The sequence below is a fragment of the Primulina tabacum genome, chromosome 8 (assembly GCF_025594145.1).
Source record: "Primulina tabacum isolate GXHZ01 chromosome 8, ASM2559414v2, whole genome shotgun sequence".
Classification (NCBI taxonomy): Eukaryota; Viridiplantae; Streptophyta; class Magnoliopsida; order Lamiales; family Gesneriaceae; genus Primulina; species Primulina tabacum.
This window is the reverse complement of record NC_134557.1, coordinates 30,618,019-30,639,433: the sequence shown is the minus strand read 5'-3', so window position 1 is coordinate 30,639,433 and position 21,415 is coordinate 30,618,019. Positions and strand designations below refer to the sequence as shown.

General features: G+C 40.0%; 1 protein-coding gene across 5 annotated transcripts; it reads left to right on the top strand.

Moving 5' to 3' along the window:
- The first annotated feature begins 13,355 nt into the window (after positions 1-13,355).
- Positions 13,356-21,205, top strand: LOC142553899 (uncharacterized). Of its 5 annotated transcripts, none has more exons than XM_075664436.1 (5): positions 13,356-13,770; positions 17,463-17,554; positions 17,649-19,424; positions 20,044-20,193; positions 20,283-21,205. In XM_075664436.1, exons 2-5 carry the CDS (start codon positions 17,501-17,503, stop codon positions 20,313-20,315), a joined length of 2,013 nt encoding a protein of 670 aa, XP_075520551.1. In that variant the 5' UTR covers positions 13,356-13,770; positions 17,463-17,500; the 3' UTR covers positions 20,316-21,205. The 5 variants fall into 5 exon arrangements, with proteins under 5 accessions (XP_075520551.1, XP_075520553.1, XP_075520550.1 ...); XM_075664438.1 differs by having other exon boundaries at positions 13,357-13,770; positions 17,463-17,536; XM_075664435.1 differs by lacking the exon at positions 13,356-13,770 and having other exon boundaries at positions 17,185-17,554.
- Positions 21,206-21,415: the final 210 nt, after the last annotated feature.

The following is a 21,415-nucleotide window of genomic DNA, read 5'->3' as shown; positions in this document are numbered from 1 at the left end:
CTCCATTTCCACCTAGATTTCGACCCTATCATTTTAGGAACATTATTTTATGATTTTTCAGCGTATTTTAATCATGACTATATGTCGGTTCAGTGTCGGTTCAGGTTGGCTCGGAGTCATGATTAAATGCGAAGTCATTAGGCGTCATAGTCGCATCTTTTGAACGTAAATTGCATAGTTGGTTAAGTTTAAGCTATTGCATATTTTTCATGGCACAGTTAGGTTGCAGCGAGCCTGGGAACGATCCAATCCAATCCAGTTGGTAAAATTACAGGAATTTTCATTACGCCAGTTAATTATTTTACGTGCATTAAATAGAAAATGATTATTTTTGAGATTTATGCGATATGGCTTGTGGTTCATTCACTATGTGGGAGTGTTATTTTTATACGGTCGCCAGTGACCGATCAGTTCAGTATGGTACCACCCGATCGCCAGTGACCGGCCAGCTCAGATTAGTTTCAGCCTCCCCGGTAGCCAGTTACCGATCAGTTCAGCTTAGTGCAGTGGCCACAGGCGTAAAACATAATCTCAACAGAAAATTTTATCAGATATTTCAGTACAGGCTCCAAGGAGCAAATATTTTTACAGTGATTTCCAGTTCAGTTATGCACGTATTATAATTGCTCAGTACAGATTATTTTCAGTATGCCTCAGGACAGGATATTTTATCACATGCATATTTTAAATTCAGATTTTTACTCGTTACCTGCGATTTATGCATGCTGAGTCTTTAGGCTCACTAGACTTGATTGTTGTAGGTACTGATGAGGCCAGGGCCGAGGGCGGGGACCAGTGAGTCAGCTTGGGTCGGCAGTAGTGGCACCCGAGGACCTCAGAGCAGCAGTTGTTATTTTCTTCGCAAACAATTTTTATCAGTTGTTAAATATTTTTAAATCGTTGTTGTTGGCAAAACTTTGATTTTCTTCCGCTGCAATATTTTGAAATATTGGACTTGATTCACCAGTGATTTTATGAATGAGGCCATTTAAGTTCTTTTAAAAAGAAAATTTTAAATTTTTCCGCAAATTTTCAAGAAAGGAGTTTTAGGGCCTCCACAGTTGGTATCAGAGCGGTGGTTCTGTATAGGGTTTCACTACTACTGACCGTGAGAAGCTCACGAAGCCACGCCTTTGGTCTGTAAGTTTTTTTCAGTTCAGCATTTTGTTCAGCATTTCAGTTATAGCATGAATTATTTTGTCAGCATGCTTCCAGATTTTCAGTATTTCAGAGTTCATTTAAAATAAAGTATGGAATTATGCATGTTAGTTACGTATGGGTTATGTTGGAACAGTATGCCCCCTAGACGCATTTTAGAGCGCAACAGAGAGGTGGAGCCTCGCCGAGAGGACAGAGAGGAGCATAGACCGGAGGGAGACCTACCACCTCCTCCACCGCCCCCACCGGACATGAATGCCCAGATGTTAGCTGGGATGGCACAGTTCTTCGCACAGTTTGCGGGGGGCAATGCCGCAGCCGTAGCCGCAGCCGCAGCCAGGCCGACAGGGCCCGAGGCTGTTTATGAGCGATTCATGAAGATGCGCCCGAAGGAATTCTCTGGGGCATCTGACCCCATGGTTGCCGAGGGATGGATCAAATCCCTCGAGGTTATCTTCGATTTTATGGAGCTGGGGGACGCAGACCGAGTCCGATGTGCCACCTACCTGTTCACTGGAGACGCCCGCTTATGGTGGGAAGGAGCTTCGGTAGCCCTCACATTGGCTACACTTTCTTGGACCCGCTTTACGGAGGTTTTCTACTCCAAGTATTTTGCTGAGGAGGTTCGCATCAGGCTGACCACCGAGTTCATGAGCCTGAGACAGGGGGATATGTCGGTTACGGAGTTTATCCGTAAGTTCGAGAGGGGCTGTCACTTTGTGCCCCTGATAGCGAATGATGCCAAAGCCAAGCTGATGCACTTCCTGGTGGGTTTACGGCCGATCTTGCGCCGGGATGTTAGGGTATCTGACCCTGCTACTTATGAGGTTGCCGTCTCCAAGGCCTTAGCCGCAGAGCAGGATCTGCGGGATATCGAGAGGGATCGCCAGGGCAAGCGCCCAGTCCAGGCACCGCACCGCCCTCCTCCTCTTCAGCATCAGCAGCAGAATAAGAGGCCTTTTCATGGACCGCCCAGGAACAGAGGCCAGCAGCAGCAGCAGCGGGGACGCCCAGCCCCGAGGACTCAGGAGCACCCAGTCTGTCCCAGGTGCTCACGTCGCCATCCTGGAGCATGTATGGCTGGCTCAGGAAAGTGTTTTAAGTGTGGCAGTCCAGACCACATGTTGCTGCAGTGCCCTCAGAGGAATCTGCCTACCCAAGGCAGAGTTTTTGCTCTCCATGCCGCGGAAGCCAACCCGGAGACTATGTTGTTGACAGGTACCTTTAAACTTTAAGTTATTCTTCGAATTTCAGCATTTTGGGAATCGGGATTTAGATTTTGAACTTAGAACTGTTATAGGATTGCATGCTCTACTCAGATTTATTTCAGGGAAATTAAGCTAGAGGAACCTTGACCTTTGCATGTCTATAAGTTTAGATCTTGTAGTGGGATTCAACTTAGAGCTCCACTCTTTCAGGGAGAATTTTTATATCTGGTTCCGCTACCAAGGCCTTGATAGATTCAGGGGCCACTCACTCGTTTATTTCGGAGATCTTTGCAAACTTTCTCAAGATCCAGACCATTGGGCTAGATACAGCCTTTTCAGTAGTGTTGCCGTCAGGCGAGGAGATGGCAGCCACCAATGTTATCCGAGATATAGACCTTGAGCTGCACGGTAATCTTGTTTATGCGGATCTGATTGTGCTACCGATGCCGGAATTTGACATCATCCTAGGGATGGACTGGCTATTGAGGAACAGAGTGTTGATAGACTTCCAGCGGAGATCCGTTCTTGTCCGACCGCCTGGAATGGAGCAGTTCTTATTTGAGCCGGACATGTACTTTCCTTTACCGCGCATTATTCCTTATGTTCAGGCTAGGAAGCTCATGCATAGAGGGTGTCGGGCATTTCTAGCAACCTTTTTATCTGTCCCCGAGGAACCCAGCCAGTCAGCCTCAGATGTTCCGGTTGTCAGAGATTTCTTAGACGTTTTTCCCGAAGACGTCTCTGGTATGCCACCAGAGAGAGAGGTGGAGTTTTCCGTTGAGCTTATGCCAGGTACGACTCCGATATCCAAAGCGCCATACCGACTAGCACCGACAGAGATGGCAGAGCTTAAGAAGCAGATCCAGGAACTTCTCGACAAGGAGTTCATTCGCCCGAGCTTTTCTCCATGGGGCGCGCCAGTCTTATTCGTTAAAAAGAAGGATGGCTCGATGAGGCTTTGCATTGACTACAGGGAGTTGAACAGGGTTACAGTGAAGAATAAATACCCACTGCCGAGGATTGAGGATCTGTTTGACCAGTTGCAGGGAGCTTCGATTTTCTCCAAGATAGATCTGCGTTCCGGTTATCACCAGTTGAGGGTGAGAGATGCTGATGTCTCGAAGACAGCTTTCAGGACTCGTTATGGCCACTACGAGTTCCTAGTGATGCCGTTCGGTCTGACGAATGCACCAGCGATCTTCATGGATCTAATGAATCGCGTATTTCAGCCGTACCTCGACCAGTTTGTGATAGTGTTCATAGATGACATTCTCGTCTACTCCAAGAGTCGGGAGGAGCACAGCAGGCATCTGACCACAGTGTTGCAGACATTGCAGAAACATAAACTATTCGCAAAGTTCAGTAAGTGCGAATTCTGGTTAGAGAAGGTGGCGTTCTTGGGCCACATTGTTTCTAGCAGTGGCATTGAGGTAGACCCGGCGAAAGTTGTAGCAGTCAGAGATTGGGTTGTGCCTCAGAATGCATCAGAGATCCGCAGTTTTCTTGGGCTAGCAGGATATTACAGGAAATTCATCCAGGGATTCTCCTCTATAGCCGTTCCACTCACAGCACTGACCAAGAAAAATGTAAAGTTTGTGTGGAGCGAGGAGTGTCAGAAGAGCTTCGATACTTTGAAGCAAGCTCTTATCTCAGCACCCGTTTTGGCTGTACCGTCAGGATCTGGCGAGTTTGTTCTTTATACCGATGCTTCGAAGCTTGGTTTAGGTGCAGTTTTGATGCAGCATGGGAGAGTGATAGCGTATGCTTCTCGACAGCTGAAAATCCACGAGAAGAATTACCCTACCCATGATCTGGAGTTAGCGGCCGTAGTTTTTGCTTTGAAGATTTGGAGGCACTATCTGTATGGAGAGAAGTGCCAGATCTTTACCAACCATAAGAGCCTCAAGTATTTCTTTACGCAGAAGGAGCTGAACATGCGTCAGAGACGTTGGTTGGAGCTTGTGAAAGACTACGATTGTGACATTAGCTACCACCCGGGTAAAGCTAATGTAGTTGCGGATGCTTTGAGCAGGAAAGTCGCAGTGATGGCTCATTTGACGATGCAGAAACCTCTTCAGATTGAGATGCAGAGGTTTGATCTTGAGACTTACCCTCGAGGCAGAGTTCCTCGTGTATCTACCTTGACTATCCAGTCCTCTCTTATTGACCGTATTCGCAGCGGTCAGGCAGCAGATGAGCAGTTGGCACAGTGGAAGAAGAGAGATGAAGCTAAGGGCAGTGTTTTGTATTCAGTCAGCGACGGTATTGTGAGATACCGAGATAGGATATGGGTTCCCAGCAGTGATTCTATCCGAGCAGACATCTTATCAGAGGCCCATACGTCCCCGTACTCCATTCACCCTGGGAGTACGAAGATGTACAAAGATCTGCAGCTATTGTATTGGTGGCCAGGAATGAAGAAGGACATCAGGCGTTTTGTATCCGAGTGCCTGACTTGCCAGTTAGTGAAGGCCGAGCACCAGAGACCAGCAGGTTTGCTCCAGCCTCTTCCTATTCCCGAGTGGAAGTGGGAGAACATTACCATGGACTTTGTGACCGGATTGCCGAGGTCAGCCAGAGGATCGAATGCTATCTGGGTGATTGTAGATCGTCTTACCAAATCAGCGCACTTCTTGCCTATTAAGACGACTTTCACCATGGTTCAGTATGCAGAGCTGTATATCCGAGAGATAGTCCGACTCCACGGTATTCCAGTTTCTATCGTATCCGACAGAGATCCCAGATTCACTTCCTCGTTTTGGAAGAGTTTGCATTCGACTTTGGGTACGAAGTTGCTGTTTAGCACAGCTTTCCATCCGCAGACAGATGGACAGTCGGAGCGAGTTATTCAGATCTTAGAGGATCTTCTCCGTGCTTGCGTCATTGATTTCTCTGGGAGTTGGGAGTCGAACTTACCATTGGTAGAGTTCACCTATAACAACAGTTTCCAGTCGTCCATAGGTATGGCTCCGTATGAAGCGCTGTATGGTCGCAAGTGTAGATCTCCTGTTCATTGGGATGAAGTAGGAGAGAGAGCAGAGTTGGGTCCAGAGATTGTTCAGCAGGCAGCAGATGTAGTAGTCAGGATCCGTGATAGAATGAGGACTGCTCAGAGCCGACAGAAGAGTTATGCCGATCAGCGGAGGAGAGACTTAGAATTTGCAGTGGGCGATCATGTCTTCGTGAAAGTGGCACCTATGAAGGGTGTCATGAGATTTGGCAAGAAAGGGAAGCTCAGTCCGAGATACATTGGACCGTTTGAGATCCTCGACAGAGTTGGGACGCTAGCGTATCGTGTGGCTCTTCCGCCGAATCTTGCCGGAGTACACAATGTCTTTCACGTCTCCATGCTGAGGAAGTATATGGCAAATCCTTCGCATGTGCTGAACTTCGAGCCGTTGCAGCTTACTCCGAACTTATCTTATGAGGAGAGACCCGTGCAGATCCTAGACAGACAGGAGAAGAAACTTCGGAACAAGTTGGTTAAGCGAGTCAAAGTCAAATGGCTCAACCATTCAGAGGAGGAAGCTACGTGGGAGTCTGAGTCGGAGATGAGGAGTCGATACCCTGAGTTTTTCGGTGAGTTCTAATTTCGAGGACGAAATTTATTTAAGGGGGGAAGGATTGTAGAACCCGTAAATCAGTAGACGTATAAGCCATGCATAATTCTAGATTTTTAAATTGACTTCATTGCATGATTATTTTAAATGCATTTGTTTGAAGTTAATTATTTCATTATTTCAGTTCAGTAGATTGATTTTTAGCATTTCAGTATTTTCAGTGAGGCCGGACCGGAGTTGGAGTTTTGAGATAGAATTTAAGATTTGAGAAATATTTCCAGAAGTTAATTTAGCTAGTAACTAAGTTCATTTAAGTTAGAAAGGAAGGTTTGAAGATTTAATTTAATTATTTGAGGTGATTAAGAAATGAACTCATTTAAGTTATTAAATTAAGGGGTTAGCTCACTTAATTATTTAAAGGATTAGTAAGGCTTTCAAGGATTATTAGTTGACTAGATAATCAACATTTCCCTTTTTTTTATCATGCATTTTTCGGCCACCCTTAGTGCTAGAAGATTCATTTTCCAACTCACCAACTTTGACCAATTCTTTGCATGTAATTAGTAGGATAATTCTAGGATTTTTGGGAGCACAATTTAATTAAATAAATGGACATATCCTAGTCTAGAATCAAGCTAAATTTCGGCCACCACCTCCTAGAAGCATCCACCAACTCATTTGATATCAATTCAAAATTCAAATTCAAAAGGGGAGTGGACTTGGTCTTGATATGATCCTATTTTTGTGCACCATTCTCCTCACCTTCATAACCATCACTCCCCCCCTCCACTTCCACCGAAAATAAGACCCCTTTTCAGTAGAAAAAACGTGGATAGCAGCTAGGGAGAAAGGGAGAAAAATCGAGAGCCAAGAAAGGTAGAGAAGCAAGCCACTCCGTCTCCTCCGCGCCGTCTCGTCTCTTCTTTTCGTTTTCTTTCGAAACGAAACCAGGCATGTCTAGATTTCTTTCAAACCTCAATCAAGTCATATTATCATTTATTTTTCAGTACATGATCATGTTTTAGCAAGCAAAAACCGAGATACATGTCAAAATATTTTGGGAACACACATGCAGAATTTCGGCTCTTCATGGCAAGCTTCACGTTTTCTTTTGGTTTGTGAGTTTCAGGTATTGGATCGACTCCAGGCTCCCAAGGCGACTTGTATACATGTAGTAGGATGCATTAGGACCATGTTGGTCCATTCAAACCAGCCCCATACTTGCTGGAAAACCGAAATGACAGCAAGTTCCCCATAAGTGCAGAAATGTTGTTCGAAAACTTTCAGTTTTGTGTCAAGGGTTGTGGATCTGATCTTGGATGCCCCAAGGGCCTTTAGCCATGGTTGGATCACTTCCCTAGCATGTCTAAGACGTGACTAAGTCACCCTTTTGGTGGCTTGGTCCATGGCTCATCGGTTTTTAAATAATCCACAAGAACAGCCCCTTTCCCCATTCGGCCCTTCCATTTTTCAGCATATGGTTCGTTTCTTTTGTGGCTTGGTGTGGATCTTGGTTGGCCTATGGCCCTTAGCCACGGTTCATATCATGCTCCTAGATGTCTAGATCATGCCATGGTCAATCAAATGGCCACTGGAACGACGCAAGACATCGATCATAGCATAAACACTACACACGCATGTACGTTGCTCTCGGTTGGACCCTTCGGTTAAGATTTGGTGTGATGCGGATTGTGGCTGGCCTAGGGCCCTTAGCCATGGTTCAAATCATTCCTTGGGATGTTGGTAAGAGTCTCTGGTCGGTGGTTCACGCCCCTAATGGCCGATAGTCTCGAAACCAATGCAAGTCTTGTAGTGCGCAGCTGCTGTATTTTTTTGACAGCAAGTATGCTGCTGTTCAGAAGCGTCGTTTGAGTTCTTGGTTGGCTTTTAGCCCATGGCCTTGGACTGGACAGTGCCTCATTGAGTTAGGAAGGTCATTTTTTTGACCGTTCGTCATTTGGATCATTTTTGAGGTCGTACGAGAATTTACGGTGCAATGTGCCAAATTGACTCTCGAAAGAGCGTTTCGTGTTTTGGCCTCCATTCCACCTAGATTTCGACCCTATCATTTTAGGAACATTATTTTATGATTTTTCAGCGTATTTTAATCATGACTATATGTCGGTTCAGTGTCGGTTCAGGTTGGCTCGGAGTCATGATTAAATGCGAAGTCATTAGGCGTCATAGTCGCATCTTTTGAACGTAAATTGCATAGTTGGTTAAGTTTAAGCTATTGCATATTTTTCATGGCACAGTTAGGTTGCAGCGAGCCTGGGAACGATCCAATCCAATCCAGTTGGTAAAATTACAGGAATTTTCATTACGCCAGTTAATTATTTTACGTGCATTAAATAGAAAATGATTATTTTTGAGATTTATGCGATATGGCTTGTGGTTCATTCACTATGTGGGAGTGTTATTTTTATACGGTCGCCAGTGACCGATCAGTTCAGTATGGTACCACCCGGTCGCCAGTGACCGGCCAGCTCAGATCAGTTTCAGCCTCCCCGGTAGCCAGTTACCGATCAGTTCAGCTTAGTGCAGTGGCCACAGGCGTAAAACATAATCTCAACAGAAAATTTTATCAGATATTTCAGTACAGGCTCCAAGGAGCAAATATTTTTACAGTGATTTCCAGTTCAGTTATGCACGTATTATAATTGCTCAGTACAGATTATTTTCAGTATGCCTCAGGACAGGATATTTTATCACATGCATATTTTAAATTCAGATTTTTACTCGTTACCTGCGATTTATGCATGCTGAGTCTTTAGGCTCACTAGACTTGATTGTTGTAGGTACTGATGAGGCCAGGGCCGAGGGCGGGGACCAGTGAGTCAGCTTGGGTCGGCAGTAGTGGCACCCGAGGACCTCAGAGCAGCAGTTGTTATTTTCATTCGCAAACAATTTTTATCAGTTGTTGGATATTTTTAAATCGTTGTTGTTGGCAAAACTTTGATTTTCTTCCGCTGCAATATTTTGAAATATTGGACTTGATTCACCAGTGATTTTATGAATGAGGCCATTTAAGTTCTTTTAAAAAGAAAATTTTAAATTTTTCCGCAAATTTTCAAGAAAGGAGTTTTAGGGCCTCCACACTTACGGTTGTGCACGATTTTGATAAGTGATAAAAATGATGATGTTTTGAAGGATGAGAATTTGTTGTGACTAACGATGTATACGTAAATGCTAACGATGTATACGTAAATGCTAATGATGAGGCCTAGGCACAGTGGATGGGTAATATTGTCGCTAATGTCCGATAGCCGCCTGGTACCATGGTTTTATATAGATGGATATATCGTATAATAATGAAACGATAAAGCTGATATGAAGGTCACAACTAAGGAACTGAATTCAATGAAAGTTAAAGTTTAAGAATATGATGATACGATGAGTCTTTAGACTCACTAGACTGTTAGACTAGATGCCCTGCAAGTCAACGGTTGGCTAGGGAATTTATCGACTCAAGTGTAATAAACAATCTTTATTTTAATATAATTTAACTTTTTATGGTCTTGTTATACTTTATCTGTATACCCATGCAAACAGCATAGATAAAGTCCTTGATTATGCTTTAATACAAATGAATCGTAATTCGATGTTAAAACTCGTTTGTAAATACTGCATATTCTAAATTCGTTCCTAGTCGATTCAGCCGCCTAAAACAGGGATAAAGGTCGCTTGAGCTCGAGACTAGCATATGTGATGTTGTGTACTGCGTTTCTTGCTAAGGGCATGGAGATGTCCAAACATGCAGATGGGTAGTCATATGATGATTATACCGAACAACCCTCCCTCGGTCTTTCCAAGTGGTTATCATTCATCGAGAGGATAAGTCCGTGGTTATGATTGTACACAATTAGTCCTTACGACCCAGGAGAGTCATCAGATGGCGAGGTTGGGTACAGTTGCGACACATATAGGAGCCAGTGCATTGTAGTCGGGGATTCACCGCTCACCTGCGGGTGTGGATATCCTATGTGATCTAATGAAATAATAGTGAATGGAATCTCTAGCCAGAGTATGAGATGTACGTTGAAGAAGGAGTTCTCCAATAGTACACGCGATGCCACTATTATAGTTGTTACATAGTTATCGAATTATTATGCAACCTTCGATGAACCAATGATTGCAGATTCGATCGGGATATATGAGATGAAGGGACCGTACTGTACGCTAATCATAATCGACTTGTTCTTGTAGGCACTATTAGTGATACCTAGGGGATCATGGGGCGATGCTACTAGACGCTCTTACCATGATCTGATGGGTGCAATCAGAAATGAGTTCTGACATTCTTAATCAAGGTGTTGATGAAAAAAGAATGTGGCTAACTAGGGTAAGCCCGAATAAGAATAAATATTATTCTGAATCACAAAGAGTTGAGAACCCACGGCTAGCTGTATCCCTGAACCATTGAGGGTCACACAAGCACTGGATCGTTTGTTCACGTTGAGAGAATAAATTCAAGGAGTTCAATTTATATTATGATAAAGTAAATTCAAGGAGTTGAATTTATGATAATTAAATTTTGAGAAAAATAAATTCAAGGAGTTGAATTTATGAAATTTGGAGAGAATAAATTCAATGAGTTGAATATATAAAATTTTAGAATTTAATTTATTAAACTCAAAAGTTGAGTTTATTAAATATTAAATTTTGGATGTTATAAAATTCAAGGAAGTTGAATTTACAATTTATATAATAAATTCAAATGTTGAATTTATAATGGATTTAATTTATTAAACTCAAAAGTTGAGTTTATTAAATATTAAATTAAAATTGGTGAGAAGTATGTTTAAATGGGCTTGTAGGAGTACAAGTCCTGACATACTAAATAAAAAGTTTTTAATGGACTTTGATTAATTAATTAAACTAGTTGGACTAGCCCAATTAATTAATCAAGCACATTAATGTTAATTATGATAATTAGGTCATGTAATTTTTTTATTTTAAAATTTTTGACCTAAAATCATAGCCTCCACAAAAATTAATAATGATGCATGATATTATAAGAAATATGTGCATCATTCGAGATTGGAAAAAATTTGGGATGCAATTTTAGAATCTTTAATTATCTTAATTGATAAGATTAATTAAGTAAATATAAGATTAGAAAATATAATAAGATTTTAAATCTTATTTTTACGTAAATAGGCATCCAAAAGGTTTTTGCAAGATATCAATTGATCAATCTTACGGCTCTTCAATTTTCTTGTGCGGCTACTCTCAAAAATCCTTTTCTTATGCAAGAAAAATTTGGCTTAAATTTTTTAGTCGAATTTTTCGTGTTATATCTCTACGCAAAACTTCTTTTAATTTTCTAGTGCGAATTAGAAGATGAACAAATTATCTAGTCGTGGACCTGATTAGAAGAAAGGAGTCCTTGAAGAAAGTTCGTAAGGATTCATCAAGAGCTAATCCGTTTATACCGGATTAGTTGGAGCCTCGTGATTAATTCACAAAGGTATAATCTTCTAACATCCTATGATTGTTTTTGCTAAAATCATAAGAGCGCCCAAAGAAAAACACATCTTGAATGTCAAGATCTAAAATTTTTAAAACTTCCGCTGCGTTTGGGCGTGCAGAAAACCGAGATCCAACATAGACGTTTGTGACGCAGGTGAGTATTTGGACGAGGAGACTGTGGGTGTCGAACTCTGAGTAGACAGGGCTGATGTGTGCACACGACCCGAAGACCACACTTTTCCGAACATCACAATTTTACTAGCTTTGAGTTGACATGATCAGTTTTATACGTTTTTATGATATGCCGTTGATTTTCGGGATCTTACTCGTTTTATTTTATTTATGCATGTTTGTGGGTCGGATTGGCAATTTTAAACTACGGTGTTTTATTTGTCCATTTTTTATGATTATTTTAAAATGTCATATTTTTTTCAGTAAGGTTGCATGCATGTTAAATATTTAGATTTAGATGTTTATTTTCGAAAATGTGAGTTTTTTTATAAAAAAAATTTCGCATTTTAAATTAGTAGACGTTTCAGTTCAGATGATCGTTGAAAAGCAAATACGATCGTTGGTTTTTCAACTATATATATGAAAATTTCAAAGAGAGGAAGACAAAAGAAACTATTGAATCAACATATTTATTTAAGCCTCCATATTTTCAAGAACTTCGAGCACACTCTTATCAGTTTATGTTAGAGCATCAAGGATTATTCTGTTCCAAACCAACAACGCAAGTTGTCAAGACTGATCGTTGGGTTATTGTACTGTTTCTGGTGAACCGATGGTTCTTAAACATCCAGATTCGTAAAGTGATCACTAAGAGTTTCAGCTTAGGCAACGATACGTCCTAGCTAAAGTGGGTCATACAAGATTTTGTAAAACCAAATTCTTTTAGTGAAAACCTTCCTAAGCAAAAATTAGGTGACACGAGAATTTTATCTTCGAACATCGATAAAAATAATTGTGTTATTTGATTACCCATTTTACATTCTTGCAAATAATTTTTCAAGTTGTTTCTTGTTAAACTGCCAAATTACTTTATTTAGTTCATTACTAGTCAAGCTCGATCATTTTTGTATTTGCTCATTTTTCATTGGTCCAGCAAAATTAGTCGTTCAAAAATATTTTTTGACGGGCTAAAAACTGTTAAGAACAGTTTGAAGTTTAATAAATTATCCTCTCTCTGAAGTTTAATGTGATATCAAGAGATGATATAGCCAATAAATATTTTAACGGTGTGTTTGGTTGAGTAGATTAAATAAGGATAGATTAATAGTCAAATATTTATCGTTAAAATTTTAAGTTGTTTTAATAATCATTTTGACCCGGTTTAAGATCCAATTTTATGGATAACTATTTGATTAATAAAATTGGATCTTAAACCGGGTCAAAATGATTATTAAAACATCTTAAAATTTTAACGATAAATATTTGACTATTAATCTATCCTTATTTAATCCACTCAACCAAACACACCCTAAACGTATACGTAGTCATATTAGAACAATATGAGTGAATAAATATGGATGTTATCTGTATTAGAAGGAAAAAAATCTCAAAGTTTCAAATACATCGGAATTGTAATACCCCGATTTAGAAACCAAAATTTATTTATACAAGCAACTTATAAAATATCAAACAAGAAAGTCATAAATTGAGATGATATTTCATATTCGAAATTCAATCGTAAAAAACTACTCATCCGATTAAAATAAGTATTTAAGATGAAGATCCCAACCACCCAAAGTTCAGAACCATACCTAGAAATTAAGAAACTTGCTCCTAAGATAATTTCAAAGTTAATAGAAGAGGACTCGAATTAAATCAGAGTATACCTATAGGGGCCAAATTGAATTAACTCCAAATCACAGGATACATTTCATTCAATACTTTAATTAATGTTTCTGTTACGAATTTCTTTTTCAATTTCCGAATTTGCACCTTATTTTGATCATGTATACGTAACCGAAACAGTTAATTTAATCAGAATAAACAAAGCGCGTCGCGTCCGACTGGGAGTCGGTTTTGAGGAAAAAGAGATCAGAGCTCACTGCAAGCTGAGCAAGCTCCTTTTTTCCCTCTTCTTCACGTGAATCCCGGCGGATCTCCGGCTACATTCTCACCGGAATCATAGATTAGTGGTCGTAGTGCTTCCCTTCACCTGTTGTACTTCGCTATTTTGTGCTTGAAAAAGTACACAACTCCGCGAGTGAGTAAAGGAGGATACCCTAACTGTTCCGCGGTTCACATTGTCGGAAGTTGGAAATGAAAGTTTACTATAAAATGCTGTGATGATTTTCGAGCTAGCTGCGGTACCTTTTGTTAAGATTCCGACTGTCTTTGCTCTCGTCCGATCTCGTTTTTCGAAGGTGATAAATTAAATCGAATATCTCGTTGTGTATTTTGGAATTCTTTTTGTCTGCTCCGTGTTTGCTATTTTTTCTGAACGATTTTCTATTAAAGTGGTACTGTTTCTGGATAAAGTTCTATTTTTTGGACTTGATGCTATCTTTCTTTCCAAGATTAATTAGGATAAAGTTTTTATTCATAATTAAAATTTACCTATGTTTTGGTTTAACATGTACTGGAATATTATCGACCCTAAGTCCCTTTCTTTTTCTGCATAAGAATGCAATTTGTGTGTGGTGGGCTTTTCCGAAAAGATCAGTTTATATTTCATTCACCTCCTCTTCATAATCTCTTCTCCTTGTATTTTTTACTTTGTTTATCTTTATATTTGTGAATATTTGCATTACAAATTTACTGAATCCGGCATCTTGTATCTACTTTTGAAAATTTGTGTTTGAAAATTTGCGGAAAAATTAAAAATTTTCTTTTTAAAATAATTAAAATGACTCATTCACAAAATAAACTGATAAATCAAATTTAATGTTTAAAAATAGCAGCGGAAGAAATTATTGCTCACAAAATAACAAGTAAAGTAATCCAACAACTGATAAAAATGTTTGAGCATAAAAATGGCAAGTGCTGTAAATGAGGTCCTCGGGTTCCACTACTGCCGACCCAAGCTAGCTCACTGGTCCCCGCCCTCGGCCCCGACATCATCAGTACCTACAACAATCAAGTCTAGTGAGTCTAAAGACTCAGCATGCATATATCGTAAATAATTAGTAAATAATATAATAAAGTTGCATGGGAGTAAAAATAACATGTCATGAGGCATAACGTAAAATATCGTGTCCTGATTAATTATAATACGTGCATAACTGAACTAAAATCATAGTGAAAATGTTTGCTCCATGGAGCCCTGTAATGAAATAGCATGTAATAATTTTCTGGTGAGATTATGTTCTACGCAAGTGGCCCCTGCACTGAACTGAACTGACCGGTAACTGGCGACCGGGTGAAGTAATGAACGTCTGATCAGACTATTGCCACAGTATACTGGGTGGAACTGAACTGAACTGACCGGTAACTGGCGACTGGATGATACAATGATCCCATGATAGTGAAATGGCCACAAGCAATATCACATAAATATCAAAAATGAATATTTTATATTTTTATGCACGTAATATAATTAAATGGCATAATTAAAATATCCTGTACATTTTACCACATGGGTTGGATCGTTCCCAGGCTCGCTGCGACCTAAATTTATCATGAAAAATATGCAAATGATTTTCTTGACCAAACTTTGTAATTGAATCCAAAAACGAGACAATTACGCCCAACGACTTCGTATTTAATCATGACTCCGTGCCAACCCGAACCAACACCGAACCATCATTTAGTCATGATTAAAATACACCTAAAATGATGAAATAATGCTCAAAAAACGATGCAAGTAGAAATTTTGGTGAATGAAAGCCAAAACATGAAACGCTCTTTTGAGAGTCAATTTGGCACATCGCACCGTAAATTCTCGTACGACCTCTAAAATGATCCGAATCACGAACGGCCAAAAACATGACCTTCCTAACTCGATGAGGCACCGTCCAGTCCAAGGCCATAGGCTAAAAGCCAACCAAGAACTCGAACGAGCCACTGAACCGAAGCAGCAAGTTGCTGTCCACAAAATACAGCAGCTGTGCTTTGGTTTCCTTGCGTCGTTTTCGAGACTACAGGACATTGGGGCTTGAACCACCGACCAGAGGCTCTTACCAACATCCTATGGAATGATTTGAACCATGGCTAAGGGCCCTAGGCCAGCCACAATTCGCACCACACCCGAAACCAACCGAAAAGTCCCACCCGAGAGCACCCTTGCATGCGTGTGGTGTTTTGCTTTGTTTGCTGTCATGTGTCGTTCCAGTGGCCATTTGATTGACCATGACACGATCTAGACATCAAGGGGTATGGTATGAACCGTGGCTATGGGCCAGAGGCCAACCAAGATTCACACCACGCCACAAAACCGAAAGTTACACTTGCTGTAAAATGAGAAGGCCGAGGGGGGGGGGGCTGTTCTTGTGTTTTGATTTAAAAATCGTTTCCATCGTGGACCAAGCCTCAAAGGGGCGACTTGGTCACGTCTTAGACATGCTAGGGAGGTGTTCTAACCATGGCTATAGGCCCCTAGGGCAGCCAAGATCAGACACTTCCCCTTGACAGCAACATGACAGAAAATCGAACACAATATGACACTCATGGGGAAGTTGCTGTCTTTTCTGGATTCCAGTGGGTATGGGGCTTGAACGAATGGATCAATATGATCCTAACAAGTCCTAGTACATGTCTAGATGCAGCTTTGGGAGCCTGGACACGAGTCATCCACCTGAAACACCAAAAACAAGTGAACCGTGAGGAGCACAAGGAAGGGCCGAAAATCTGCATCTTTTATTTTCAGAGTTCTTGATATATTTCGGTTTTGCCATGGAAATGATGATCATATAATGTTTAAAATGTTAATATGACTTGATTGAAGAGCAAGGAAAAATATAAACATGCCTGGTTATTTTCTGTTTCGAAGAAAACAAAAGAAACGTAACGACTCGGGGCGGAGGAGACGGAGTGATCTACCTTCCTTCCTTCTACTCGATTTCTCTCTTGTTTTTCCCCTAGCACCTCTCGATTTTTTTCTCTCAAAATGGCTCTGAAATCGGTGATGAGGAAGGGGGAATGGTGGTTAGAAGAGTGAGGGGGAAGGGGTTGCAATATAAAAGGGATGGCAAGACCAAGTCTTGCTCTCCTTTTTGAATTTTGAAATGGCTTGATATCAAAATGATTTGGAGGGATTAAGGAGGCATGACCGATTCTTCATGTCCTCACAAGGCTAGGATAATGATCTAATGTTAATTAATTAAGGGTGATTAATAGATGAAAGGATTATCATGCCAAGAAATAATAAAGAAGGAGTCAAAGGTGGTGAGTTGTTAAAGAATTGTTTGATCACTAAGGAGGTGGCCGAAAATTATCAAATAAATGGAGGGGAAATATTGTTTAGTTAGTGTATTTTTAAACCTTTAGAGCCTTACCTATCCTTTAAATAATTTAGTGAATTAACACCTTAATTATGGAACCTTAATGAACTTATTTCTTACTCACCTCAAGTTACTTAAATAATTCCTTAAACCTCCTTTTAACTTAAATTAACTTACTAGCTAGCTAAAATAAACTCTGGGAATGTTTTCTTAATTTTAAATTTTATCTCAAAACTCCAACTCCAGTCCGGCCTCACTGAATTAACTGAAAAGATAAAAAAAATTAAACTACTGCATAAAATAATTAACTTTAAAGAAAAGCATTTAAATACTCATGCAAATAAATCATTTTAATTTAAAATACTAGAATTATGCATGGCTTATACGTAGTCTAATTTACGGGTTCTACAGAAATGTTGCCACCATGCATATCCATCACTTTCTTTTTTGAAAATGCTTTTGGCTTAAAGTATATTGGCAGATGTATAATGGAGTGTAACATCATGATTCAGTTTCAATTGCGTAAGGATTTTGGCCTGTAATTTTTTTCCTTTTGATGGTTTACTTGAATTTTCCTTGTAAATTTCTTCAATCAGGGATTAACTTTGATTTTTGTTTTCCTATTATCAAGCATATGGATATGCTTGAATGATAATTTTCTGGTTGCTGATTCTCAGGTTCCCCTCTCTCAAGAAGCAGATCAGAGGTAACAAGAATGAGTCCATCAGGTGACCCAAGGGAGGAGAAAGGGGTAAACTCTCTATATGATGTAATGTTAGTTCGAGTGACTTACAAAACTTTGCCTCCTCTGCTTTGCCGAGTTCCTTTAACATTAATTTATTTTTTCTGTGTTATACCTGCAGATTGTATCTGAAATTAGGAATTCACACTCCACCAGAAAATCCAATGGAACACCCATGAAGTTCCTTATTGCCAAAGAGATGTCCAAAGATCTAGACTCGAGATGCAGTCCACCGAATGTAATTGCCAAATTAATGGGGCTTGACAATCTTCCAAGGCTGGAAACCGATGCATGTATGCAGAGAAACCATTCTAGAGGCCATTCTCGTAGTCATTCAGACACACCGATGTGTTACTGGGAGCTACAAAATGGATTCTTTCGCGACATAGAGCCACATGAATATAAAGATGTCTACGAAACATTGCAGAAATCACCTCATAAAGGAAGATACGATGAAACTTCAAATGACAAAAGGATGGCTTTTGTTCGTCAGAAGTTTGTCGAAGCAAAACGCATGTCTATGGATGAAAAACTTCGTCAGTCTAAACAATTCCAAGATGCATTTGAAGTGTTGAATTCCAATAAAGACTTATTCCTCAAGTGTCTACAAGAACCAAATTCTATGTTTTCACATAATCTTTACACTCTACCGTCCATTCCTCCTCCAGAGATAAAGTGTATCACTGTTCTTAAACCTTCAAAAGTGGCAAATAATAATGATTTTTCTGGTGCTGGGAATAGTGATGGAAAACAAATTAAAAAAAGTGCTTTCATTCTTCTGAATGGGTTGGAGAAAAGTCAATTGGTCAATTCCTCTCCAGCAAGGTGGAAGGATTATGGATGTCCCACCCAAGCAACACGAATAGTTGTTCTAAAGCCAAGTCCTGTGAGGTCTCATGATATTAAGGCAGATATTTGTCCACGAGTAGAGTCACCAAGTGTAATAAATGGTGAAGACATTTTGGGGGAAGTAGGAGATGATGAAAATCAAGAATCAAGGGAAGTTGCAAAAGCAATCACACAAAAAATGTGTGAGAAACTTGGCAGGCACCACCATGATGAAGGCTTGATGTCTTCTGTGTTCTCCAATGGTTATGTTGGTGATGAAAGTTCGTTTAATAAACCAGAAATTGAATACGCAGCTGGCAATCTGAGTGACTCAGAAGTCCTGTCACCTCTATCTAGGCAATCTTGGGATTACATTAACAGGCTCGGAAGTCCGTTTTCAACTTCTTCCTCTTTTGCTAGAGTATCCTGTCCCCCGGAGTCATCAGTTTGCAGAGAAGCTAAGAAACGTCTTTCTGAAAGATGGGCCATGATGGCATCTAATGGGATTTGCCAAGAGCAGACATACACGCGAAGAATCTCCAGCACATTGGGTGAAATGCTTGCACTTTCTGAGACAAAGAAGGCAGTGATGTCAGGGGAAGACGGCACTTCCAACAAAGAGCGCAAGGGTTCAAATTCTCTGTTCGACAATGGACCAGAGCCTAATGAAAGCATGAATCATTCACCAAAGAATATAATGCGGTTGAAGTCTGCTCCTGTTTCTCTTTTTGAGTATGGAACCAGGTTAAGCCCAAGCATATCAGTTCCAGATAAGGACAAAGCAGAAGCTCAAAAGGATAAGATGAAGGGAAGAATTGTTAAATCATCATTCAAAGGGAAAGTGTCAAGTTTGTTTTTCTCAAGGAACAAAAAAGCTAGTAAAGATAAGTCACTTGTATCTGAAACAGAAGATGAGTTTGACACCAAAATTGTTCCTGAACAAGGGTGCGATGTAAGTGAAGGTCTTATTGACGAAGGATTTCAACATTTTCCACCTGGTTGGCCCAAGCTTTCTAACAAAGCATCTTCCTCAAATCAAGTTGGCAAGTTTGCTGCAACATGTCCAGAGGTACTTTGGTATTTTGTAAGTTTTAGTGTTACAGTTTATTTGTCTTTTTTTTTTGGCTTACCTTATTTGGGGCAATTAGATATGTTAGCTTTGTGAAGTAAAAGTCTTTTGTTTGGTTTTCTCTGTTATTTTATGTAATGGTTAGATTAAATGTTAAACAAGCAAAATAAAGACCACTTTTTTATATTCTTTACATTCTTTTACTTACAGGAATTGTTCTTTGTCTCATGTAACTAATATGAGCTTGTGTATATAGTTGATGTTTTTGCACATACCAAAAAGTGTTGTGATATTAATGAGGATTGAATGTGAGGCAGATGATGAAGGGAAGAAAATCCTTGTTACTTTTTAAACCATGAATTAGCATATAGAATTTCTTTCAGCCTGGCGGCACGATGGCTGCTGGATCTTTTAAAGTTTAATTTTTGATGTAGTAAATCAATATTGGATTTTGTTAAGAGTTGAGGAATGCATGTATTGGTTCTTGTTTGTAGTCTGAGATTGGGGGGTGTTAAATGGTCTATACTTTATTCTGCCTCTTGAATATGGGCTACCGTCATTTGGATTATTTACTATCAGGGAAACTTTAGAATATTGTTCATGAATTCTACATTTGCAGAGTGGATTTTCCATGGAAAAGCCCGTGACATCTGGGAACTCAGGTGAAAACTTGGATCAGCCAAGTCCAATATCTGTTCTAGATGCACCCTTCGAAGAAGATGACATGTGGCATCAGTGTTTGCACATTATGTCAATCCTGACCGACATGGTGAAATTCGTTGCCTGAAATTCACTTCAACTCTTTTTTTCTATGCCAGATATGTTATTAAACTATAATTTTGTTTCTTTATGTTACAGGTGATGGGTTGCCAACCAATACTGCGAAATTAAACTTGATTGACAAATCACCACCTATAGGATCCATTGCTCGCACTCTTTCATGGGATGATTCATGCATTGACACGGTCTCGAGATATTCCCCAAACCAATCATTTTGTGGTCAAGGAACAGACGAAGAGAAACGAGAATGGTACTTCTTCGTCAAGACACTATTATCTGTTTCTGATCTGCTAGGGGAGGTGCAATCGAACATTTTTTTAGCCAGATGGCACTCTCTTGATAGCCCGTTAGACCCATCTTTAAGAGACAAATACATAGACTTGAAAGACAAGGAGACACCGCATGAGGCCAAGCGGAGGCTAAAACGATCAATCCGGAAGCTTGTGTTTGACTGTGTGAATGCTGCTTTAGTGGAAATTGCTGGATATGGGTCAGTCTCGGGTCAAAGAGCCATTCCTTGCATTAATGCCCACAATAGCGTATTGGGGAACACATCATTCCCAATGCTGGACGAGGTCTGGAACCGAACTAATTTATGGTTATCTGGTGAGATCAAATGTGTTTCGGATGACTGTGGGGATGACAATAGCCTCATGTTGGAGCGAGTGGTGAGAAAGGAGGTCGTAGGCAAGGGATTGATTGATCATTTGATTTTGGAGGCTGATAATTTAGGGAAGGAAATTGAAGGGAAGTTGCTGGAAGAGCTTGTAGAAGAAGCAGTGGTTGAATTTACAGGTAGGTTGTAAGGCCAATCCATTCTTTGAACAACTTATAGTTTCCTTTTCTGAGTCAACTCTACTGTATGGCCCTCAGCCCTCTCTTGTGATGCAAATTCCTGCACATAATCTGCATCCTTTCACTGTCAGGACCATTTCTGTTGTATATTATTTGTATGTAATTTTTTGTGAAACACCAGAATGGTATAAAATTATTTGTAAGTATGAATATTTCTGCACGGCACTCGCTTTTTCATGAAATGGTTCTGTACTATATCTCTTGTTAAACAATAAGTGCAATTTTTTAAAGTTCTTATGTTGAGTATTGTTTTTTCGCATTCAAGACGCAACAAGAATTTAAAATTTTTAAAGAATTTTCTGTTTTACTGCTCAAAACTTAAGTTTGGTGTCTTATGATTTTAATATGCATTCATA